This window comes from Corvus hawaiiensis, chromosome 6, assembly GCF_020740725.1.
Source record: "Corvus hawaiiensis isolate bCorHaw1 chromosome 6, bCorHaw1.pri.cur, whole genome shotgun sequence".
NCBI lineage: Eukaryota > Metazoa > Chordata > Aves > Passeriformes > Corvidae > Corvus > Corvus hawaiiensis.
In genome coordinates, this window is record NC_063218.1 from 50,755,783 (window position 1) to 50,776,258 (window position 20,476).

Sequence of the window (20,476 nt, forward strand, 5' to 3'; positions counted from 1 at the left end):
AGCTTGAAATGGAGACAAAACTGCTGAGGGGCAAACTAGACCTCATAGTTGGCAATTAAGGGAGAAATCAGTTACAAGTTTTAAGGAGGACATCCAGAGGAGCATCTCAGTGTTTTGGTCTGTGTGTCATGTTACATATAATAATTACCTATAAGTATTTCCTTGCCTTTCTGGAGTGTCATAACCTGTTGGCATGCTGTGTTTCCACTCTGGATTGGCAGAAAAAAATGGATGTGAGCACTTCAGGATGGAAATGGTGGTGAAATGCTACTGTACGTACTTCTGATAAATTAACTGAAAACGCTATTTTTTGTTCTTCTCATGTAGCTTTCCTAATAAGATGGTGCTGGGAAGAACACATATCAAAGATGTAGCAGCCAAAAGAAAAGTAGAGCTCAACAGCTACATACAGAGCCTGATGAACAGTTCTCCAGAGGTGGCAGAAGTGAGTACACGTAATTTAAATCAAATGCAAGTTTTCAAGTTTTGGCGCTTTTAAACACTTAAACTAACATGTAACATTTCTTCCAATTTTAGTGTGATCTTGTTTATACTTTTTTCCATCCATTACTTCGTGATGACAAAGTGGAAGGAATAGATGGAATAGCCAGACCTGCAGGTAAGGGATGTTTATAAATTGGATGATACAGTATGACGTGTTTACAGTGCGAATCTTTGATATGTTTTTTACTTAACTGTAGTTTTCTCTAATTGAAAACTGCATCACTGTCTTTCCTAATGTGCCTACATAGAGTTTCAAGGAAGTACATACCAAAAATTGTAATAATGTGTGTGATCACTTGGGCTTGTTTATGGCTTGACTAAATTATTAAGGTTTTCACTCCAAACCTCCAAGCTGGTTCTTGCAAGAGAATCCAAAAACCTTTAAAGCCCATAGCCTTGCCCGTGTTAGGGAACTAGAAATAAAATCAGGAACTGACCTTGGTCTAAGGCTTGTATTTTTTACTATATGTGATAAGCAGTGTAGTAGTGATGAAAATGTACCAGTATTACAGAAGAAATAAATGTCTGTTATTCCAGATACAAGTCCATCAAGTCCTACCTCAGGCAAAGTGGGAGGAGAAGTGAAGCTATCCATATCCTATAGAAATAGCACCCTATTTATCATGGTGATGCACATCAAAGACCTGGTAAGTGGAGACCCTGCACTCACTGCCAAAAACTGTTTCCATTTTCTCAATTACCATCTTGACTTAGATTGATGCAAGAATGGTGAAACTCTCTCTTTTCCTCTATATTTTCTGACTGCCTGCTTAATTAACTGCTGCTTTTGATTAGCTTGATTGCAAAGTCTAGACACTTGAAAATAAATATGCAGTTATGCACTAATTAGTTTTCTAACTTGTCTTGTTTCTTTGGCCGTAGGTTACAGAAGATGGTGCAGATCCAAATCCCTATGTGAAAACTTACTTACTCCCAGACACGCACAAAACATCCAAACGCAAAACCAAAATCTCCCGGAAGACAAGAAACCCAACTTTCAATGAAATGGCAAGTTACAGTTAGTGTAGTAACTTGCTATAGCTTGCTATAATCTCATATTCTAAGCAGTAATTAAAGTACTGTCTAAAAAATCTGTAAATATATGGAAATGGAACTGTTTTGAAAAACTTTGTGCCCTGTTTAAATATAAAGCAACTGAGTTAGGTCAGTGTGCTCTTAAAAGTAAGCAGAAATTTCTCAGACTGACTCTGAGGAGTGATGAGGAGGAAGGAAAGGAATCTTAAAATTCCCCTGCCCTGGTTTCACTGACTGATGATGTGCAGAAAAATTAATTCAGGAGTCTTGGCATGTAAACCGTACTTCAGTCAAAAAACAATAGTTCTTTTAAATACTTAACATTGGGAGCACAGAATAAAATAGGGATATCCTTCAGCCCATTGTCTGAGAAACAGACGTACTGAACGGTCACAACGTGCAGTTCAGCCATCTGTCAGTGGCTGGGCAGTCAGAAGAAAGGGCACTTCGGGCAATTTCTTTTGCCTAACTAGAAAATTCTTGACTTCTTCCCTCCTAGCTCGTGTACAGTGGATACAGCATGGAGACGCTGAAACAGAGGGAGCTGCAGTTAAGTGTGCTCAGTGCAGAATCGTTACGTGAGAACTTCTTCCTAGGTGGAATTACACTCCCACTGAAGGACTTCAACCTGAGCAAGGAGACTGTTAGCTGGTATCGACTGACCGCTGTACCCTATCTGTGAACTCAGTGCTGCGCCTCAGCAAGACCAGAACAGTTGTATTCACTTGTGCTTTGTGCATCTTCCTACTTGAAGATAACCTGTACATCTTAAAATAAGAGACTCTCCATTTCAACAGATACATTGGACCAATGTTCAGGTAGCCTAATTTGGAGGATTGCAAAAAAACCTGGTTTATGCCCATGTGGTGTTATCAAAGCATCGTTTGTAAACGTTTGAGTTGAGGGTAAAGGAAGGGGTTTTTAAACCATCCGTGAAAGTAAGATGAGCATTTTGGCCATGCTGGTTGGTTGAACCATAACTCAATCATTAGGCCTGTGGATATAGTGCATTTTTGCTTTTAATTTGTTGCCGCTGTTGTGTCATCCATGACATGATGCTGGAGAACATCAAAGGAATTGCGTATTTTAGGATTACATTCCCACTACTAACGAGACATCACAGAAGCAGCAACAGGTAAAATTTTGGTGGCTTCACACACACCTGTAGAAGTGAAGGTTGAAGGGCTGGAAAAATTCCTTAGTGTTACATTTAATCCCAGATTCATGCTTCTCTAAGACTTACTGGAGTGAGTGCCAATAGTGGAAGTTGTAATAATGGTGCCTTATAATTCAAATGCTTCTCTTTTACCTCATTCCTGGTATTTAAATATGTATACATACTAACTCTCAGCTCCTTATAAAGGGGGAACATTCTCATATTTGATACCTTGCGGGTCCTACTGGAAGCCTTTTCCCAAGACGTGTTACATACAAATAGCATCACGTATACTGACCTTCACAATTTGTTCAACTTAGATACATTTTTTTCTTCCCCATTCTCTACCCATGGTCTCCAAAAACTGAGTGAAGACTGGCTGAATGTGGTACCGTAGGAAATGTGCCCAGCTTCTCAGTGGGGGTTTTTGTTGTAATTTCTAGAGCTTTTCAATACTGCAGTGATTAATGGAGCAGATTCAAACACTAATCCAAAGTGGCATTTGCATTTGTGCTTCCAGGGAAAGAGTGGCCTCTAGTTGAAAAGCACCACTGCTGGATGAATTGCAGGCCAGAAATTAGTTCAGTTAACAGCTTTGAGAGAGGAACTTGGCTGCTTTTTTTTTTTCCTTTAGCAGTTCACGGCAATACTGTTTCTCACTCCCAGTAAGAACTACTCCCACTAAAATACTTAATTCCAAGGAACATTAGATTTGAATATATTGTGAGAGTGGAGTGCAAATGTCACTATCTCCTGTTAATACCACTGGCTATTTAATTAGGCCCTTAATTAGGCCTTTCATCACTACAGGTGTCACCTTTTTGTTCACCTTATTTGGGGTTTAGGATGTTCATGTTCTATGTAAACAAAGCTCTAAAGTTGCACACTTCTTTAGTACAAAATCTTGAAGCAAAATTTAAAGTGAAATACGCAACTATGAACAAAGACACAATATGGGGAAAGCCTTCTGTCTACCCAACACTAAAAACCTATTTTATAATCCAATTTTCCTTCCCCTGCTACTGACCAATCACTCTTCAATACAGAAGAGAGAAGTAAACTTGAATCTCCTGGTGCCTAAACGATTCATGGTCCAATTTCATAGGAATTATTGCAATTAAAAAGCTAATGATATCTTGAATGTTAGAAACTGGGCCAATACTAGTGGGCGCTAACAAATCCCAGTTGTAGTAGGCATCTTCTGCATATTTTTCATTTAGTATATAGCCTGTAAATAATAAACTATATAACTAACTAGATATATTTCCTGCTCACTTGATGCTTTTGAGACTTACTCCATTCCATCATTAGAATCACAAGTCACTTAAACACAGGAAAGTAGACTACTGTTTTTGTGAAACGTTCCATTGTGAAATAAAATGAAAGCAATATGGACTGCCTTTTTTGCAGTTTGCTACTAAAGCACAGTGTCTTACAGCACAAAATACAATTAAACTAAAATCATTTAAAAAATGATTTGCAGTTTTAACAGTTGTCTGGACTGAAAAAATAAAAAAAGTATAGTACTGTATTATTGTTAGCACATGTCCTGACTTCTGATTTAATCTTCTTCATAGCTTAATTCATTTTGTGCCTTTCCCTTCCTTTTCAAAATCGTCACTGGCTGGAGCTTTTTATGGTCATGGATTTTATGTTGTCTGTGGGATCTGGCCTTGGCCTCTCCCCACGTGTAGAGGACCAGCACCAAGCTTGCACCTCTTTTGCACTATTCTCAATTACAAAAAAACTGATTGTTGCAATAAGAATTTACCATGCTATATAGAAAAACCAAGATGGATGTGAAAGAGGGAAATACTTGGGATGCAATTTACCGGTATGCTAAGTAGCTTGAAAATGTAGTTTTAACAGCTTTTTATATCTTGTTTAATGAAAAGAAAAAAAAATCTTTTATGCACCGTTTGACCTGCAGCCAGAAGTGTAATTGTCCCTCCAGACCTTGTGTTGGTATCCGAGAGCAGCAGCTTGCGCTAGGACCTCTTCCTCTACTAACCTCCAACTTTGCACTGACCTTTTTATTACTGCCTTTGTACGACCTACAGCTGCCTGTCTCTGGACGCATGTGCGATCTTTGGTAAACGCTCTTTTCTCTATTTTTACAACTGTAGGGTTGTGTAGAACCCCTCGTCACCTGCCTTAAGGCCGGGGCTCCCTCGAGGGGCCCGCTGTGTCCCCCCTTGCCCGGGCGCTCCCTGAGAGGGGGGACGGAGGGCAGCGAGAGCAGGGCGCCTCCCTCCGTCTGTGTATCTCTAAGAACCAAATACTTTAATTAAACGATAATAAAGATGTACAATATGGCCCCGCGTCGGGCGGGCTCGCTGTGACTCCGTAACTCTCCTGTAAGTACATTAAACACTATTCTGGAATAAAACCCAACGCGTGGCCTGCTCTGTGCCGGGAAGGGGTCTGGGCGGGGCGGCTGAGGGGGCGCGCGCGGCGCGGCTCCGAGGCCGCTGATTGGCTGCCGCGCTCCGGGGGCGGGGCCGGGCCGCAGCTTCCTGCGGAAGCGCGGGGGGGCCGCTCCCTCTCTCCGCGCTCTGCCGCCATCATGGGCCGCATGCACGCTCCGGGGTGAGCCGCAGGGCCCGGCCGGGGCCGCGCCCGGGGCCGGCTCGGGGGGATCGGGGGGCGCCGCGAACCGGGGCGGGGGCGGGGGCGGGAGCGGGAGGGATGCTGCGGGAGCGCTCCGGCGCGTGTGGGGATAGCGGGGGAGGCGGGCGGCCGTGTGGACATGGCGGCGGGGTGGGGAAGGCTCGGGCCGCGGCCGAGAGGCCGAGTCCCTCAGCTCGGGCGCTCAGTGTCTGATGTGCTTCTTCCCGCAGAAAGGGCCTGTCCCAGTCGGCCTTGCCCTACAGGCGCAGCGTGCCCACGGTGAGTACCATCCCCAGTACCTTCCCCAGAATCTTCCGCACCCCATCTGCGCTCCGGCACCCACAGCGCAGCTCAGGGGTGTCCACGGAGGGAAAGAAAGCGAGAGCTGTAGTATTTTGCGTCATCGCTCTCAAATTATGGCCTGTGTAAATGCTTCTTCGGCATGTGATGAAACTGGCTTCCCAGGGAGATGGTGGAGTCTCCGTCTGTGGAGGCATTCAGAACCCACCTGGATGTGCTTCTGTGTTACCTGCTCTAGGGAACCCTGCTTTGGGGGAGTGGGTTCGATTAGATGATCTCCACAAGTCCCTCAGCCCTAAAAATTCCGTGGTTCTGAGGTGATCCTTAGGCTACTAAGGAGGCAGGTGTCTTTTTCCTGGCCGGCTGGTTCGTTTGGCGAAGAAGTCTTGTCTCTTCTTCGTACGTTTTTCTGTTTTAAGTACTTCTTCAAGTACTTGGAGTCTCTGTGTTGATAATTCCTAGAGATTAAATCGTTATTTTCACACTCGAGTTTGCTATTGTGGAATAAACCGATTGCCTTCAGAAATACTTACAATTAATTTGTTGGTCAGGGTACTAAATGGAGTTGTTTTGGCGTGCCCTTAGTTCTTTGAGGCTGCTTTCACTTGTAAGGGAAGTCCTCCTTTGCAAGATCATTTCTTGGAGGATCTGTTTGTTGGCAGAAAGAACAATTTGTGGTGCATCTGGAAAAGCATGGAGTGAAAACAATGAAATGAGAACATAAGCACAAAATCTGAAATTGAATAGATACAATTTAAAGTAAGGTAATATGAAGCTGCTTGAAGTACTGCTGATGGTTAAATAGTTCAATAACAATTAGGATGATCAAATGCTATATTTGTTTTTAAAAATCCTGTGGGGTTTTTTTTGTTTAGTTTTATTTATGTTCTATTTTAAATTGTAATCTTTAGAGCACTTCTGTGTTTATTTTTGCTGTGTTTTTCTGTTTCATGTTGTGATAGTATTAACAAGTAAAAAAAATCTGGAGCTTCTGTAGCTCATGGGAAGTCAGGATTGCCGAACTTGGTGTTGTCTTCCCATTAATAATCATGGAAGCAGTGGCTTTATCAGTACTGTTTAACATAAAATTAATAGAAAAGGCACAGTCCTATCTTAGTAGGTTCGTTTCATTTTTTAATTAATTAGTGTACTTAAAATCTGATTTTTCACTTATCTCTAGTTAACTTTACTGAGAGGTGGCTAAATGGGTCTCAGTTTTGTATTTGTCAAAAGGCCTGGATGAAGAATTCCTTCCCAAGGGCAGTGGTTTTTTTGGTTTTTTTTTTTTTGTTTTTTTTTTTGTTTTTGTTTTTTTGGTTTTTTTTTTTTTTTTTTTTTTGTGTGTGTGTGACATTGGATTTGTGCTTCTGGTGTGGCAGTTAAATTGAAATGTTGATAAAGCAGTTGGTCGGAGGCTTTTTTAAAAAAACTTACTTGGAGTTTTTAAAATGGAGACTCTCATCTTTACCTCTGCCTTCCCCCATGACATTTCACTATCACTACAGGTGTATTATATGTTTAAAAGTTTCTATATCATTAAAAGTGCAATTTCAGTTCTTGACTGTTTTTTTAAGCATTGCAAAGCATCTGTTTCTACCATTTATTGAAAGTTTTCAGTAGCTAGCCTGTGCCTCTGTATTAAGCAGTGTTAATCAGTTTGGCTTTTTTTTTTTTTCTAATTTTCTTTAGTGGCTGAAACTTACTTCTGATGATGTAAAGGAACAGATCTACAAGTTGGCTAAAAAAGGCCTGACTCCCTCCCAAATTGGTAAGGGTTATAAACCACTCCTGAATGGGGACAAACCCAGGTTTTTCTAATTGTAATATCGTAATTGTTCCTTCAGTCTATATTAAATAACCTGCTAATAGAACACAGCATTTCTGGTGTACCTGTGTTCACTGTGGATACCACTAAGAGTCCTAGGATAATATCCTGAGCTGGGAGGGACCCCCAGGGATCAGCAAGTCCAACACTGGGACATTGTATGTGTTGTACTTGCAAGAAGCATCTTTGCTGAGGTGGTTGGTATTGGGGTTTCTTTTCAAGTGGAAGACTTAAAGCATTTGTATAACCTTATAGCCTGTCCTTAGGAATGGCTGCGTAGAGGTGTTATAGGGAAATTCCTGGAGGAAATTTTCCAGTGCCAGCAGCCCTGTGCTTAGGGTTTACTGAGCCAGGCACTGCCGCTGCATTATGGACTGGTTCTAGGGTTTGGGCCCTTGCAGAGCTGAAGTGTTTGCATGACACAGCTTTATATGGTCATGAGCTATGTATGCAGTGTAATTAGGTGCTGTGTAAACAATTATTTTTATTATTGCAGTCCTGAAAGCAATAATAATTCTTTCTAGAGGGATCCATAGAGTGATTGAATACATAGCGTTAATGAGTCCTGTTGAGAATTTTCCAGTAGTGTGGTAGCACCTAATGTGTTACCTGCCTGAGCACGATGGGGGAGTCAGTTGTCTTTTAAGTGTTACCAGATAACGTGTTTCAGCTTCTGTAAGTTGTATTTTGCTCACTTATGTCCACCATTTCTTCAGTTGCCACTAAAAAGGTTTTTAACTTGAAGAAGGCTTTTCTTTTGGATCGCTTGTAACTGTAAGGTCAGTTTCACAAGACTTGTTGGTGTATGTTTTTTTCTTTTCAGTGTAACATGTAAATGTTTGTTTCAGGTGTGATCCTGAGGGATTCCCACGGTGTTGCCCAGGTTCGATTTGTAACTGGCAACAAGATTCTGAGAATCCTTAAATCCAAGGGACTGGCCCCAGACCTCCCAGAGGATCTTTATCACTTGATCAAGAAAGCAGTTGCTGTTCGTAAGCATCTTGAGAGAAACAGAAAGGTGAGTGCTCCTTTAATTAGGTAACTCAGTGTCTGTGTTTTTGAATTACACAGTAGTTCGTTGACAGCTTGACAAAGCAAAGACTCTTTGTGTGCTTCCTGTTAGCCCTCCTTAGAATAAATTTAGGAGGTTGGGGAGGCATTTTGATCAAGGAGAATGGTCTTTGTGAAAAGGATTTTAAAAGCAATGTTTAAACCATGTATTTCTGGTCCTGCTCTGACTTTACTGAAGCTTTGGTGATGGAAATGGGAAGTTTTTAGCAGTAGCTGTGGATTATCTGCTTTACTGAAACTCATCTGAATTCTACATTGACAAGTCCAAGTGGTTGTAATGTTGGGGTCGTAATGTAACTTTGTTTTCAAGGACAAAGATGCCAAATTCCGCCTGATTCTGATTGAGAGCAGGATCCATAGGTTGGCTCGCTACTACAAAACCAAGAGAGTGCTGCCACCCAACTGGAAGTAGTAAGTCTTCTCCTGCATTCCTCTCGGCACTGAAGACTGCATGGTCTTACAAACTCTGCTGGGGCTGTTATTCAGAGGGTGAAGAGTGCATTGTGATTGGTGTGTAGGTAATCTAGGCAGCAGAGAAGAGGTATTTTCATACATAATTACTGATTAATTCAACTGATAAACTAATGAAACTTACTGCTGAGTGTTAGGACTGTTAAAATGACTGTTAAAACTCTTGGATAAAAATCATGGTCACAACAAATGAAGTCACTACCAGACAATTTTTACAACACTTTAAGCTGTGGTCTTGGTTCTCAGATACCTTTATCGTTCATGTCACTTTCAAAACTTTGTGAGAAATGGCTTAATAGCTGTGGCAAAAAGGAAGTTACTGTAGCTTTTCTCTATGAGAGGTAACCACCATAGAATTCCTGTAGATGTTGGGATTAGCCTTGTTTCTCTAAGGAGACTCGAGTGCAGCTAGTCAGGTTTATAAACACATGGGTTTGTGCTGTTACCCTAAGATTTGTATTGTAAAAGTACAAGTGAAATCTTTGGCCATAAAAATTTTTAAGCAGTGATTTAGCTCAGGAGTGATAGTTAAAACTTTTAACTGAAGCTGTGTTTTTGACAAATAGTTTCTGCAATTAATATTTCTCTTTTGTCTCTCTTCTCTCTTTTTAGTGAATCATCAACAGCTTCTGCCCTGGTCGCATAAGAGCTGGCTGTGACTTACTGAAAGAATAAATTTTCGTTACCTGAGTTTGTGTTGTCTCTAAATGGTTGGTGTATTAGAAGCTTCTGCTTGTTTCAGGAAGCTGCATGTAAATGGGAATTTTTCCAGGTGGGGCAGGCTTGTGGCTGTGGTTTCCATATTGCTGTCCTGCAGTATCAGATCTGGGTGATGGTTGTCGCAGTGCTGCACCAGCTGGACATTGGTGTCTGTGCTCAGACTGGTTTGGTTTTTTATGGTCTGAGAGCCTTGAGTTAAAGTGCCCTAGTCATTCACTGCAAATGCATTTCATTCATGTGGGGCCGTGCCTCTGGTGTCCTGCAGAAGAACTGGGAGAGAAAGCAGTGACAGCAGGAAGATTTGGAAATTTAGAAATTGCAGAAGGGATTCTGCAGGAGGTGAGGGGTTAATTGGAGAGGGTAAAATTGGAGAGGTTAATTAATTCATCCTAGGTTGTGTGGACCTGTTGCTTGTGCAGGAAGCTTAAGCAGACCTCAGCCAGTTCCTGGCAGTAACTTGCTGTCATTTTTAAGTGATTTTAAGAACAATCATTGGGATTTGGGTAAGTACAGACAGCAGTTTAGCTCTTCTCAGATGTTGTGTCGTTGCTGGTGTAGTTATCCGTAAACCCAAAGGGCTGGTGCTATTGCACAGTCGCTTGCCAGGGTTGTGCCTCCAGGTTTCTAATAGCTTTAACCTGAAGACCCCTTTCGTCTGAAGACAGGGAAAACAGTGACAGCTTGCTCCTTTTCTAGGAGAAAATTACATAAATAGAGTTAGTCTGAGTTGTTGTGACTTGCTTCTAAGTGTGGGTGCATTACTTTCATAATCTTTAAAAGTTGAGTAAATTCATCTGAGCCATGTCATTTTTGTAGGTGCAGCATTCCAGTTGCACTCTTGAAGCGCTGCTGTGTGGTACGAGTAACTGCCATCCTCCCGTCCGAACAGCCGGGGTAGCCTTCCCCGCTCCTTATTCCCAAATACCTGTGTGTAAATAGGGAAAGTGGCCGGGAGGTGGCGCTTGGAGCCGAGAGTGCTGCCCCTTCCGTGTGCCGAGCAGCGCCACCTGCGGGGCCGCCGCTCGGCCAGGGAACAGGAAGGGTTTCAGCGCGGCCAGCTGCTCCGGGGGCTTTGGGAGCTTGGAGCTCACTGGAGCTGGAGGTGCTCCTGAGGATGGAAAAAGAGGTGCACCATATCTCTTGTTGAGGAATGGTAATGGTGTTGCGGTCGTGCTGTTATGCTCGGAGTTCTACTGCTTGTGTTGCTAAAGATTCTGTATTTCCTGTAAATCCTACAGGCTCGCTTAGGTAAGTTGTCCTCAGTAGGATTAATCATAAAATCAGAATGGCCTGTATTGAAAGGGACATGAAAGATCAACCAGTTCCAACCCCCTGCCATGGGCAGGGGCTCCTCAGAGCCCATCCAACCTGGTCTTGAATGCTTCCAGGGATAGGACAGCCAGAACCTCCCTGGGCCACCTGTTCCTGCACCTCACCACCCTCACAGCAAAGAATTTGTTCCTAATACCTAACCTAAACTTACCCTCTCGGTTTGAACCCATTACTCCTTGTCCTGTCACTACAGCTCCTGACAAAGAGTCCCTCTCCAGCTTCTCTGTAGGCCCCCTTCATATACTGGAAGGTTGCTGTGAGGTTTGCATGCAGCCTCTTCCCCAGACTTGAAAAACCCCGTCTCATCCTGTCTGCATAGGGGGAGATGCTCCAGACCTCCTTACCAGCTTTGTGGCCCTCCTCTGGATTTGCTCCAGAAGTTCCACATTCATTTTATGTTGGGGACCCCGGAGCTGGATGCAGTGCTCCAGGTGCAGTCTCACTGGAGCAGAGGGGCAGCATCCCCTGCCTTGACCTGCTGATGCTGTTGCTGCAGCCCAGGGATTGTCCATCACTTACCCTTTGGATTACCAGAACAGGCACAGCAGGAGCTGAGCTCACTTGCCCCAGGGCAACCCCAGCTGCTGTGGGAAAAGTTGGGGCCAAGCACTGGCAGGGGTAAATCGTCCCTGGGGGCAGACCCCTGGAACCCATGAAACAGAGCAGTGTGTCAGAGGGATGTGCTCTGGGAGGAACATGGTCACTTGGAAGCATCAGGTAAGTTCATCATTTGTGGTAAAAGGGCTGTGCCTGGATGAGAGTGAAACTCAGGTCTGCTAAGTTTTCTGCCATGCTCTGAGCACCAGGACTGCCCCGGGCAGCTCAGGACTGGGGATCCAGCTGCCCAGGAGAGTTAGTGGAGTCTTTCTTGCTGCCCTGTGTAAATGTACTGTGACTTCCCTTGTCTGGAGAGATGTGATACAGGAGATAAAAACCAGACCTGCAAGTAGTTGCTGAAATATAATTCTTAAAGAGCTATCACAAGCTGTCCCTGCCTCATGGTTATCTCCAGGCACCACTCTGGCTTCCCTCTCCCTTAGCACTATGGGTGTTCTCAGGCTTTGGGCCCCACTGCTCTCTTGCTTTCTCCTGTCACTGTCACATCTCTTCCAAGGCTTCCTTGCCTTGATTTAACCTTCAGAAGATGCTGGGTTTGCCTTATTCTCAGCAGCCTTCTACAAATTTCCAGCATTGCCTTTTCCTCCTGGGGCACTTTTTGCTCTCCCAGCTGCTACAAATCTGGACGATGATTATTTTATTTTTTCCCTATCCCAGTGTGAGTTTTTCCCTGCTTTGTGCAGGGGCATGCATCAGAAAGGAGCTCTCAGCTTCCCCCACTTCGATCTCTCTTGGCCCTTCTCCAGAGAGGAGCAGCCACAGGGCCACTGCTGCTCCACACCAGGCTTGCTCTGGTGGCAATCTTGTGGCAGGCTTGGTTCACAAAAACCTCGCACTAAAGGGCTTAAGTCCTTGCCAGCTCTCCAGCTCTTCCAGGGCTCTGGGGTGCACAGCAGAGCCTGCTTCCCTTTGGCTCATCAACAACTGGGTTTGAGGCTGGCTGCTGAGGCACCCTTTCCTCTGGCAGAGGCCCAGGGTTGCCTGCTGTCCCCTGGGAAGGCTTGTCCTAGGGTTTTAAGAAGAAACCCTGGTTCTTGCAGTCACTGCTGGAATGCTGAGGGTGGTAAGGAGAGAAATGGTTTCCTTGGGTCTAGGGAATTGAGTTCTGCAGTGGATGGGGCACAGGGAGATGGCTCATGGGCATTCTTCAGGCTCTAGGTGTTTTTTTTCCACACAGATTTCTCTAATCCATTATTTCATGGACTAGAAAAGTTTATTTTTTTTAATAATCAATTTTTCTAATTCCACATATTTCCTTCTAATCCATGTTTTTTCTCGGGAGTATGAAGGGCTTCCCTCTCTTGCCTTTCCTGGCCCTTCTCCCTGTGCTCCCCCAAGTTTCTGTGCACTGTTTGCCCTGGCACCTCTGGATGTGTGTCCAAGTTTTTGTTAAGGAATTTACCCTCTTTTTGCAAATCAGTCAAGCCCATTTTCTTCCCTTCCTTTAGGTAACATGAGTTTAGCCTACCCTGATTAGGGTGAGCTAGGGCAGTGCTGAAATGTGTGAACACAACTTCATGTTTTCTTCACTTCGACCTGGAATGGTAAGTCCAGAAAGGTCTTTGGTTAAATGAAAAGATGCCATGTGCAGTTTCTACCTTTATTTCTAGGAAAGCATTTGAAAGGTGACTGTTAAGTATGAAAAGGATTAACCTTGACAGGGATTTAAGGGAAAGCTTTGATTCAGTCATGGCCAGAGGACTCTCTTATTGCTAGGTATCTCTTTATTCTGAAGGCTTTGGTGGTGTGTGACTGGTTCTGTTGTGGAGGCAAATAAACCATCTTTTACCTCTGAATTTTTCTAATTGACAGTTCCTGTTTACAGGTACCTCTGTAAAAATGAAAAAAAACCTTAGTAATTTATTTCAAGTAAGGAAACTTAAACACCAATTATTCTGCTGTTAAGTCATTGCCACTGCTGGAAACCATTAATTTTTTTAGCTGAAAAGGAGGCAAAAAAAGTAAACCAACCTCTAGTAATGACAATCAGAAAAGGCAAGAAACTATTTGGATTTATAAATGTAGAGCTCTGCTTTGTTTTTTCTGAAAAACAGCTTGTTCCCAGATGCATTTTCAGCTCAAAATCATTGCTTGCAAGTTAATACCGAGCAGCAAAAAGTGAACGAAAAGTGCACGGTTTTTTTCGCAGTGATGGTTTGTGTGTCACTTTCTCCCACTGTTTTCAGTGTCACTTACAGATCATGAAACACAACGTCGTTAAAAAGCACCTCACGTGTTTCTCGGGGCTCAAGGGCCCGTTTCTTTCCCCGTTCCCATTTAAATAAAGAGCAGTAGAGCCTATGGAATTCACCGAGGGCAGGTTCGGTACTCGCCGGGCTCTGGGATGGCTGGTGATTCTGGCTCAGGCTAATGCTGCTTCACGTTCATGCGGTTGTTTTGTTCCCCTTTCAATGCTGGGATCAAACTCGTGAAAAAATGCGGCTGTTGCTGGGAAGTCCCTTCAATAACTCGGCACATTTGCATGACAATACGTGGCTGTGCCCTGGTAACCTCCCTCATTCGCCAGCACATATCTTGGCAGCAGGAAATGCTTCCACAGCGTTTGCTGTGCTATTGGTATGTCCGTGAATGTCCTTTTCTTGCTTCCAAGGATTTCTGGACAAAGCTGCAATTGGTTAAATGAAGGCTTCCCTCTTCTCTACCCCCTCTCCTGCTTTCAGGATGAATTTTACGTCTGGTTAGAAATCTATAAACTTTGTAATGAGCAGTGTTGCTGATTAGTTGTGAGTGCTTTCCTCTCGCCACAGGGTGTATTAGAGATGTTACCCGGCACAGACGCAGCCGTAACTGGAGCCGAATCGATAAGAAAGGATACTATTAATGGCATGGCAATACGTATTGGATGTGAGGATAAACTACACGTTGTACATTGTGCTACAGGGCCTGGTGATTAGAGAAGGACTGGCAGCCCCTTTCTGGAGGCTTGCTCAGTGTTTAGGGCAAAGGAAGTGAAGCACAGCCTGCTAGCTCAACCCCTGAGCTGAAATACTGGGTGGCAAGTAATGATGTTGGCTGTGCCTGAGGCTAGAGGTGTACCTACATTAAAAGATCACCTGAGTTTTCTCGTGACTGCTGGTTTTACAGGCTGATATTTTATTCCCTTTGAGGCTGCTCGCTCAAGACCCCTTTTCAGGTCAGAATTCTCCTTCTGAGCCAGGAAGGGGCTTTCAAGTTTAGTGCAGCTGTCAGGGATCAATCTCTTTTACAGCTCCTTCAAGTTCTTTCTGATGCAGATGAATAATTTCCGTAGATCCCGAGTCCTGTGTTATGCCAGAGTGGGAAGAGGGTGACTGGTGTTTTGAACTGTAGAAGCTGCTGTCTGACTGGGTGAAGAAACCAGTGACAGCCATTAAAAATTAATCGGTTAAATGAACTTGGGAAGGATCCAAATCTCAGAGGACCAGTTCTGATGGTGAAGGCATTTGAGATTTGTAAGAAAGGGGATGGAAACATTTTTCAGTACAATATGTTAGTGGACACAGGGGCACACTGAAAGCTGTTGTGAAATACAGGCTATAAAAGAAATTGTTTCCTCATGAGTTTTTTTTCCCCTGTTGCTTTGTTGTTAGAGAAAAACTATAGTATATGCCTTTGTTTTTTTAAAGTCCATCCCGTTGTCAGGAAAATTAATCCACAGACACCAGAGGTTTATGTCCAAAAAGGAGACAGAGGAGTCCTGTTACTTTATTCAAATAAAGGGAGATGCCATGGGGCACTTCCCCTGGGGTCTCTCATATTTTTGGAGGGTGCAGCCTCCTTTTTATCCTAATTTCCCAGCCACATTTCCCTCTCTCTTTCCCCATCGGCTGAGGTACTCGAGAGGTACAGACTGCCCGGAATGCCTAATACCTAAGGTTCCCTTCTAATGTATAACTGCCTTTTTTTTCAGTTCTTATTGAATTTTATGGTTTTCCCATTGTTTCTTTCATCTCTCAATATCCAGTTTAATTTATCAGCAGACCTACAGTTTGTCTGTAGAGACAAATCTCTTTCTATTCATCAGTCAATGGAACCCTTCTCATTGTTTCTTTTTATCTCTCAGTGCTAATTTCATGAACCAGCAGGCCCAGAGCTTGTTTGTAAAGACAAGTCTCTCATTCCTTTCACCATCTTGCTCAGCTCTGCTGGCCTTGGCAAAACTAGGGCTATAAATTGATAAATTCTCAGAAACTGCTGATGGAGCAATATCTATCTCTTATAGTGGGTATTCCATTTCCACCTCAAACTCATGCTACACACATCTCCTTACACATCACTTAGGTAGTTATTCCTGATAACGTTCTTCAACAATAGATTCAGGTCTGGATTCTCTTTTGGTTTATTATTCTGTTATTTTCAGTACTGTATCTGACAAGCACTACAAGAAAAATATTTTGAAACAGTATTTAGGTAGTCTCAATCAAGCTAGGATCTCAAAATAATATATGATTAGCAAATAAAGCCCTTACTAACAAATAACATTCCTGTAATGTGCAAGGAGTTGACGGTTTCAGTGCTCCCAAATTCTTTGTGAGTGTTGTGTAATGACCTGGGAATAGTCAGTTTCTGGAGAATGTTTAGTTTTCTGGAATTCACCAAATGTGAGTGTTGCAAATGTGATGCTGCAGAAACACCATTTCACTGACATCCAAAAACTACTACTACTAATAGTAGAAAACTACTACTCTTATGTAGTAGTTTTGACCCATTAATTCAGTGGTTTGTGTGATAACAGAGTAGATACCCCCAGCTTTGCAGGGTGACAGAGGCATAAAGCACTGAAAGAGTTTGCTTGGGGCAGTAGGAGAGTTTGGCACCAGCTCTGAGGTCCTGGATCCCAGTCTCATGTTCTGCCTGTGAGCCTGTGATAGTTGCACTTTAAACAGAGCTGGGTGTTTATACATAAACAGCCTTTGTGGGGAGTGGTGCAGAGCTGAGCATGGAGGCAGTTCACAGATGCTTTTGGGGACACAGACCTTGGCACTGACTCCTGCCACAGGATCCCAGAGAGTGGCCCTTGGTGGGCAACAGTGGGCAGCTACAGTAATCCCTTTTTGCACTGATGTATGTACACGGCTTAGTGTGGAGGGAACCATTCCCCAACCTCTTCCTGCTCAGAGTGGGGAGTGGGCCGGACCCTCCTTCCTTAAAGGAACAGCAGGGAAATGGAGCCAGCTTTGTCTCTGAGATGTGTCTACATCACTGTGCTCTTGTGGGGCACATAACTCAATGCTCCTGTCAGCTCAGAGCAGATCATGATCTGGTCTCCTGCTGTCAGGTTGTCTTTCTGTGTATGGCAACTTTGGATGTAGGAAAGGAAGACATAAAAAGCAGGAAAATTTAGGAGCTTGGCCCTGTTGTACAGTCCTCAGATTTGAAACTTCTTCACTTACAAATTCTGTGGTAAATTCCTGCACAGTAATCCCCTCAGTTAGGCTGCCAAATATACAGGTTTTCCTTAAAGCATAGGCAAAGCCTATGCTTCAGTGATCTCTGGAAATTGTGTCTCCTCTTCTTAGCAGAGATCAGTCCCTTCTGCAGCTGTTTAAGAAAACTGAGAGCTGCAAATCAGTTGAGTACGAAATTCTGTTTCATGGAATGATTCCTGCCAGCCTTGCTTCTGATTCAGAGCTCCAACTAATAGGGTTAAATCGGAGCAGTTTAATGGAACAATGTTATTTAAGCAAAGCAATCATGTTCTGCTGCAGCGTTGTTTGGTATTAAACAGCAATTAGGTTTGTCTGCCCAACAAAATTGCAAAGCTCCTCTGAAAGCAGCTGTAATCGGAAATGTCACACTGCAGCTACCGATGATAGATACGGTCTAACAAAACACAGGCCTTGGCTGCAGTGCCTCACATTGATGGATAATCCCACGGCACACAGCAGTTCAGGACTGTTTATGTAGATGGCAGTTTAGGCTGGGATTATTCCTTCCACTGTCCTGTACAAGCTCACAGTTTTTGCTCCAGTGTGCCACCAACAGCCAGGTTAAACTGGAGGGTTCTGCCCCATCACTTACTCTGCAGTGAAGGTCAAGTGAAATGGCATTTGGGATGGTGAACATGAGGTTTACCTGGCAGTACTGAATATAACAGTATATGCACTGGACTCCACTCTGATGTTTTTGCAGTGGCTCACTCTGGAAGCACGAGGAACTGAGCAGCAGTTTTGGAGAGCTGCAGAGTTGGGTCATGCAAGAGTCAGCACCAACAGTAAAGCAGATGTGCTGAAGTGCTGATTTAGAGGGGTGTTTCCACAGACACATTACTGGATTTGGTTCAGCAGCCTGCATGGGAACTTCCACAAGGGACACTGTGGATTGCACAAAGCTCCATCTCCCAGACCCATGCAAATTAGCGAGAATTTTTGCTTAAAAACAACTCTAGAACATGTTTCATGTGTGCCAGCCAGTGTTAAAATGCAGAACTTTTATTAGGCACAACACCCTGAGTAATAAACCTTTCTCTAAGCATCCTGACTTTTAATCCTTAAACATTTGTGTTAAAAATGTGTTAAAAGTGAAAGAAAGCTGTATTAGCATCAGACTACAGAGTAGGTATGAGCACACAATGTGGTGTATTTTCAGTCTTAATTTCCTGTCCTGTGAGCTGGGAGACGCTATGAAATTCCCTCTTCCTGTTTTTTTTCATGGAAAGATACAAATGCTGTGAAGAAGTGTTAAGGTGTAGTTGTCCTGGAGGTCTTCAGCAGTGGCATCACTCCACATTTTTATGGCCACAATACCATGGCTTAGATTGTGCTGGGTATTTCAAGGAGTGGCCTTTTTTTAATGCTCCCTAGTCTCTGTGTACTCCTGCACTCATTAAAGCACAGAATCTCATCAGGGAGTATGTGAGTCCTGTTGTGTGTTGTTTGTAACTTTCTCTGATCTGTTAGATGTAGTCTGAGTGCTGTCTTTTCCATCACTTCCCCTCCAAGCCAGTGCATCCTGGTGATCTGCTAAAGATCCCCCAGTTCCATGGCTGGAGAAAGTGCCAAGCCTCACTCGTGTTCATTTAGGCTTCAGCTCGCTCTAGGGGTGAAGATCTCACGAAAAACAATGACTCTGTATCTGTGCACTTTGGATATGTTCCCTGTTCACCAGGTGTGCGGCTGTCTGCTGTTACCTGATCCTCTTCTCCTCTCCTTCCACGGGCACCTTTGGCATCACTGTTTGCCCCCACCCAGTGAGGGGACGCAGAAGTTCTCCTGGTAGCAATGTAGGGTGCAGTTTACCCCTTGAGCAACGTTGGTGTAGCAGCCTGGTGCTGCTGGAATTGCAATCCAGTGTGGAGCTGCAGTTGCAGCTCGGCCTGCGGACACCAGATCTGACCCAAGGCTAGCGTTGGTGCAGGAAGGGGAGGCAGAGGAGGATCCCTGTCAGCACACGTGTCTGTTAAATGCTCTTTGCTGTCATGCCGACTGCAGCTTCAGCTCTGCCTGGCAGCTGGCTCAAGGCAGCACAGGAGTGAGTGGGTGTGTGGGTCACGCAGCTCGGGCCGTGCTGCAGGAGGCTTGGCACTTCAGCAGCTTTCCCTCCATGCCCGGCTGGTGTCACCAACCCAGCAAATCTGGGAAACTGTGCGTGAGATAAGTTTTTGTAGTCCCCGTAGCAGCAGGCTGCTGCCACCAATGCCTTTTCTGGGAGATTCTCTTCCCCTCCCTGCTATGTGACCCACATAGATCTGTGATAAAAAGGGGAAAAGCCAAAAGAAAGGAGCTTTAGCAGAGGGACGGTTCCCTGGCCTGCCCTGCATGGATACAGGCCACAGCCCAAGCAGCCCAGTGAGGGACAAGTCAAACAGAAAATTAGGATAATTAGTTTTATATGTGGCAGTGTTGTAGTTCCTCTCAGAAGGACCCCAAACTTCTTAGTAGAGTAGTTTTTTTCCCTTTTAATTACTGTTCAAATGTTTCTTCCCTCAATCTTGAATTACTCTGAGCGCTTTTCATATGTTAGAGATAGTCTGCCTCTTTACCCTTGAGGGTAATTGAGCAGGCATTGGGTTTGTATTTTTTTTCTCTTTATCTTTCAAATGTCTACAAGCCATTGTCATTTTAAAAAATTAATTTAAAACCCCCTATAGTTCTGTTACAGCTCAAATTTGCTACAAAAGCAAGATTCAAATTGCACCATTCTCTACGGAGAATGATGAGTGTGTTAGGTAGGGGTGCAGTTCCTGTTCTTGATTCAATAACTCCTGTAACAAAGACACCTTTCTTCAGGATACCTTCCTTCAATTACCCTTTTATTTTTCTTTCTTTGCTAATGTTAATAATTCAGTATGTGGAAGTGAATTCTTAAAGGGAGATAAACGCTTTGTGTCCCGACATTTTAAGTTCCTTTGGTAAATGCAGTCCGTGGTGCGCGTTTGGGCTGTGGCGTGGCCTCAGTAACTCTGGAGCATTATGTGCGGCCAGATCGTGCTTCCCTAGGAAAGCCACGAGAGGACAGTGCTGTGTGCCAAGGCCTCGGAGCAGTTTGTCTTCACCTTTTGCATTCCTTTATCCAATCCCCTGGGAAAGCCTTTTAGTACTGCGCGGTTAAGTCCCAGTCCCTGCTTTTCCCTTTAAGTAACGAGTACTTAGGGAAGGCAAGGGGAGCAGTGGGTTTTGCACAACAGTAATTACTTCAGGCTTCGACACCAGGGACCTTTTGACCTAATGCCACTCAGGCTGATTCTGTCATGTTTAATCCCTCATGCCCCGTCCGTCCCTGTGAGCCTGCAGACGTGTCTTGTTCTTTGGCCTGAGCCAAAGAGCGTCTGATACTTACATGTAAACAATGCCTAAAAGGTAAAATTCATGCGCTGTTTCACTTTAAATTATGCA

The 20,476-nt window shown here is 43.9% G+C and overlaps 2 protein-coding genes across 3 annotated transcripts in view; both read left to right on the forward strand.

Moving 5' to 3' along the window:
* The window catches only part of PIK3C2A (phosphatidylinositol-4-phosphate 3-kinase catalytic subunit type 2 alpha), a 50,890-nt gene extending 45,806 nt beyond the window's left edge, over positions 1-5,084 (forward strand). For both annotated transcript variants that reach the window (XM_048306524.1, XM_048306525.1), the window contains exons 29-33: positions 328-445; positions 538-619; positions 1,042-1,151; positions 1,387-1,512; positions 2,039-5,084. In XM_048306524.1, coding sequence (XP_048162481.1) covers positions 328-445; positions 538-619; positions 1,042-1,151; positions 1,387-1,512; positions 2,039-2,221 — 619 coding nt within the window. In that variant the 3' untranslated portion in view covers positions 2,222-5,084. The remainder of the gene's footprint in view (positions 1-327; positions 446-537; positions 620-1,041; positions 1,152-1,386; positions 1,513-2,038) is intronic.
* A 131-nt stretch (positions 5,085-5,215) lies between these two features.
* On the forward strand, positions 5,216-9,662 carry RPS13 (ribosomal protein S13). Its single transcript, XM_048308332.1, has 6 exons — positions 5,216-5,284; positions 5,536-5,584; positions 7,295-7,373; positions 8,279-8,448; positions 8,812-8,912; positions 9,585-9,662. The coding sequence occupies exons 1-6, from the start codon at positions 5,262-5,264 to the stop codon at positions 9,616-9,618; spliced, it is 456 nt and encodes a 151-aa protein (XP_048164289.1). The 5' UTR covers positions 5,216-5,261; the 3' UTR covers positions 9,619-9,662.
* Positions 9,663-20,476: the final 10,814 nt, after the last annotated feature.

Coding starts and splice junctions, on each gene's coding strand:
- RPS13 (XM_048308332.1), top strand. CDS start 5,262: ATGGGCCGCATGCACGCTCCGGG. Junction 7,374..8,278: donor CCTGACTCCCTCCCAAATTG/GTAAGGGTTATA, acceptor TGTTTGTTTCAG/GTGTGATCCTGAGGGATTCC. Junction 8,449..8,811: donor ATCTTGAGAGAAACAGAAAG/GTGAGTGCTCCT, acceptor TTTGTTTTCAAG/GACAAAGATGCCAAATTCCG.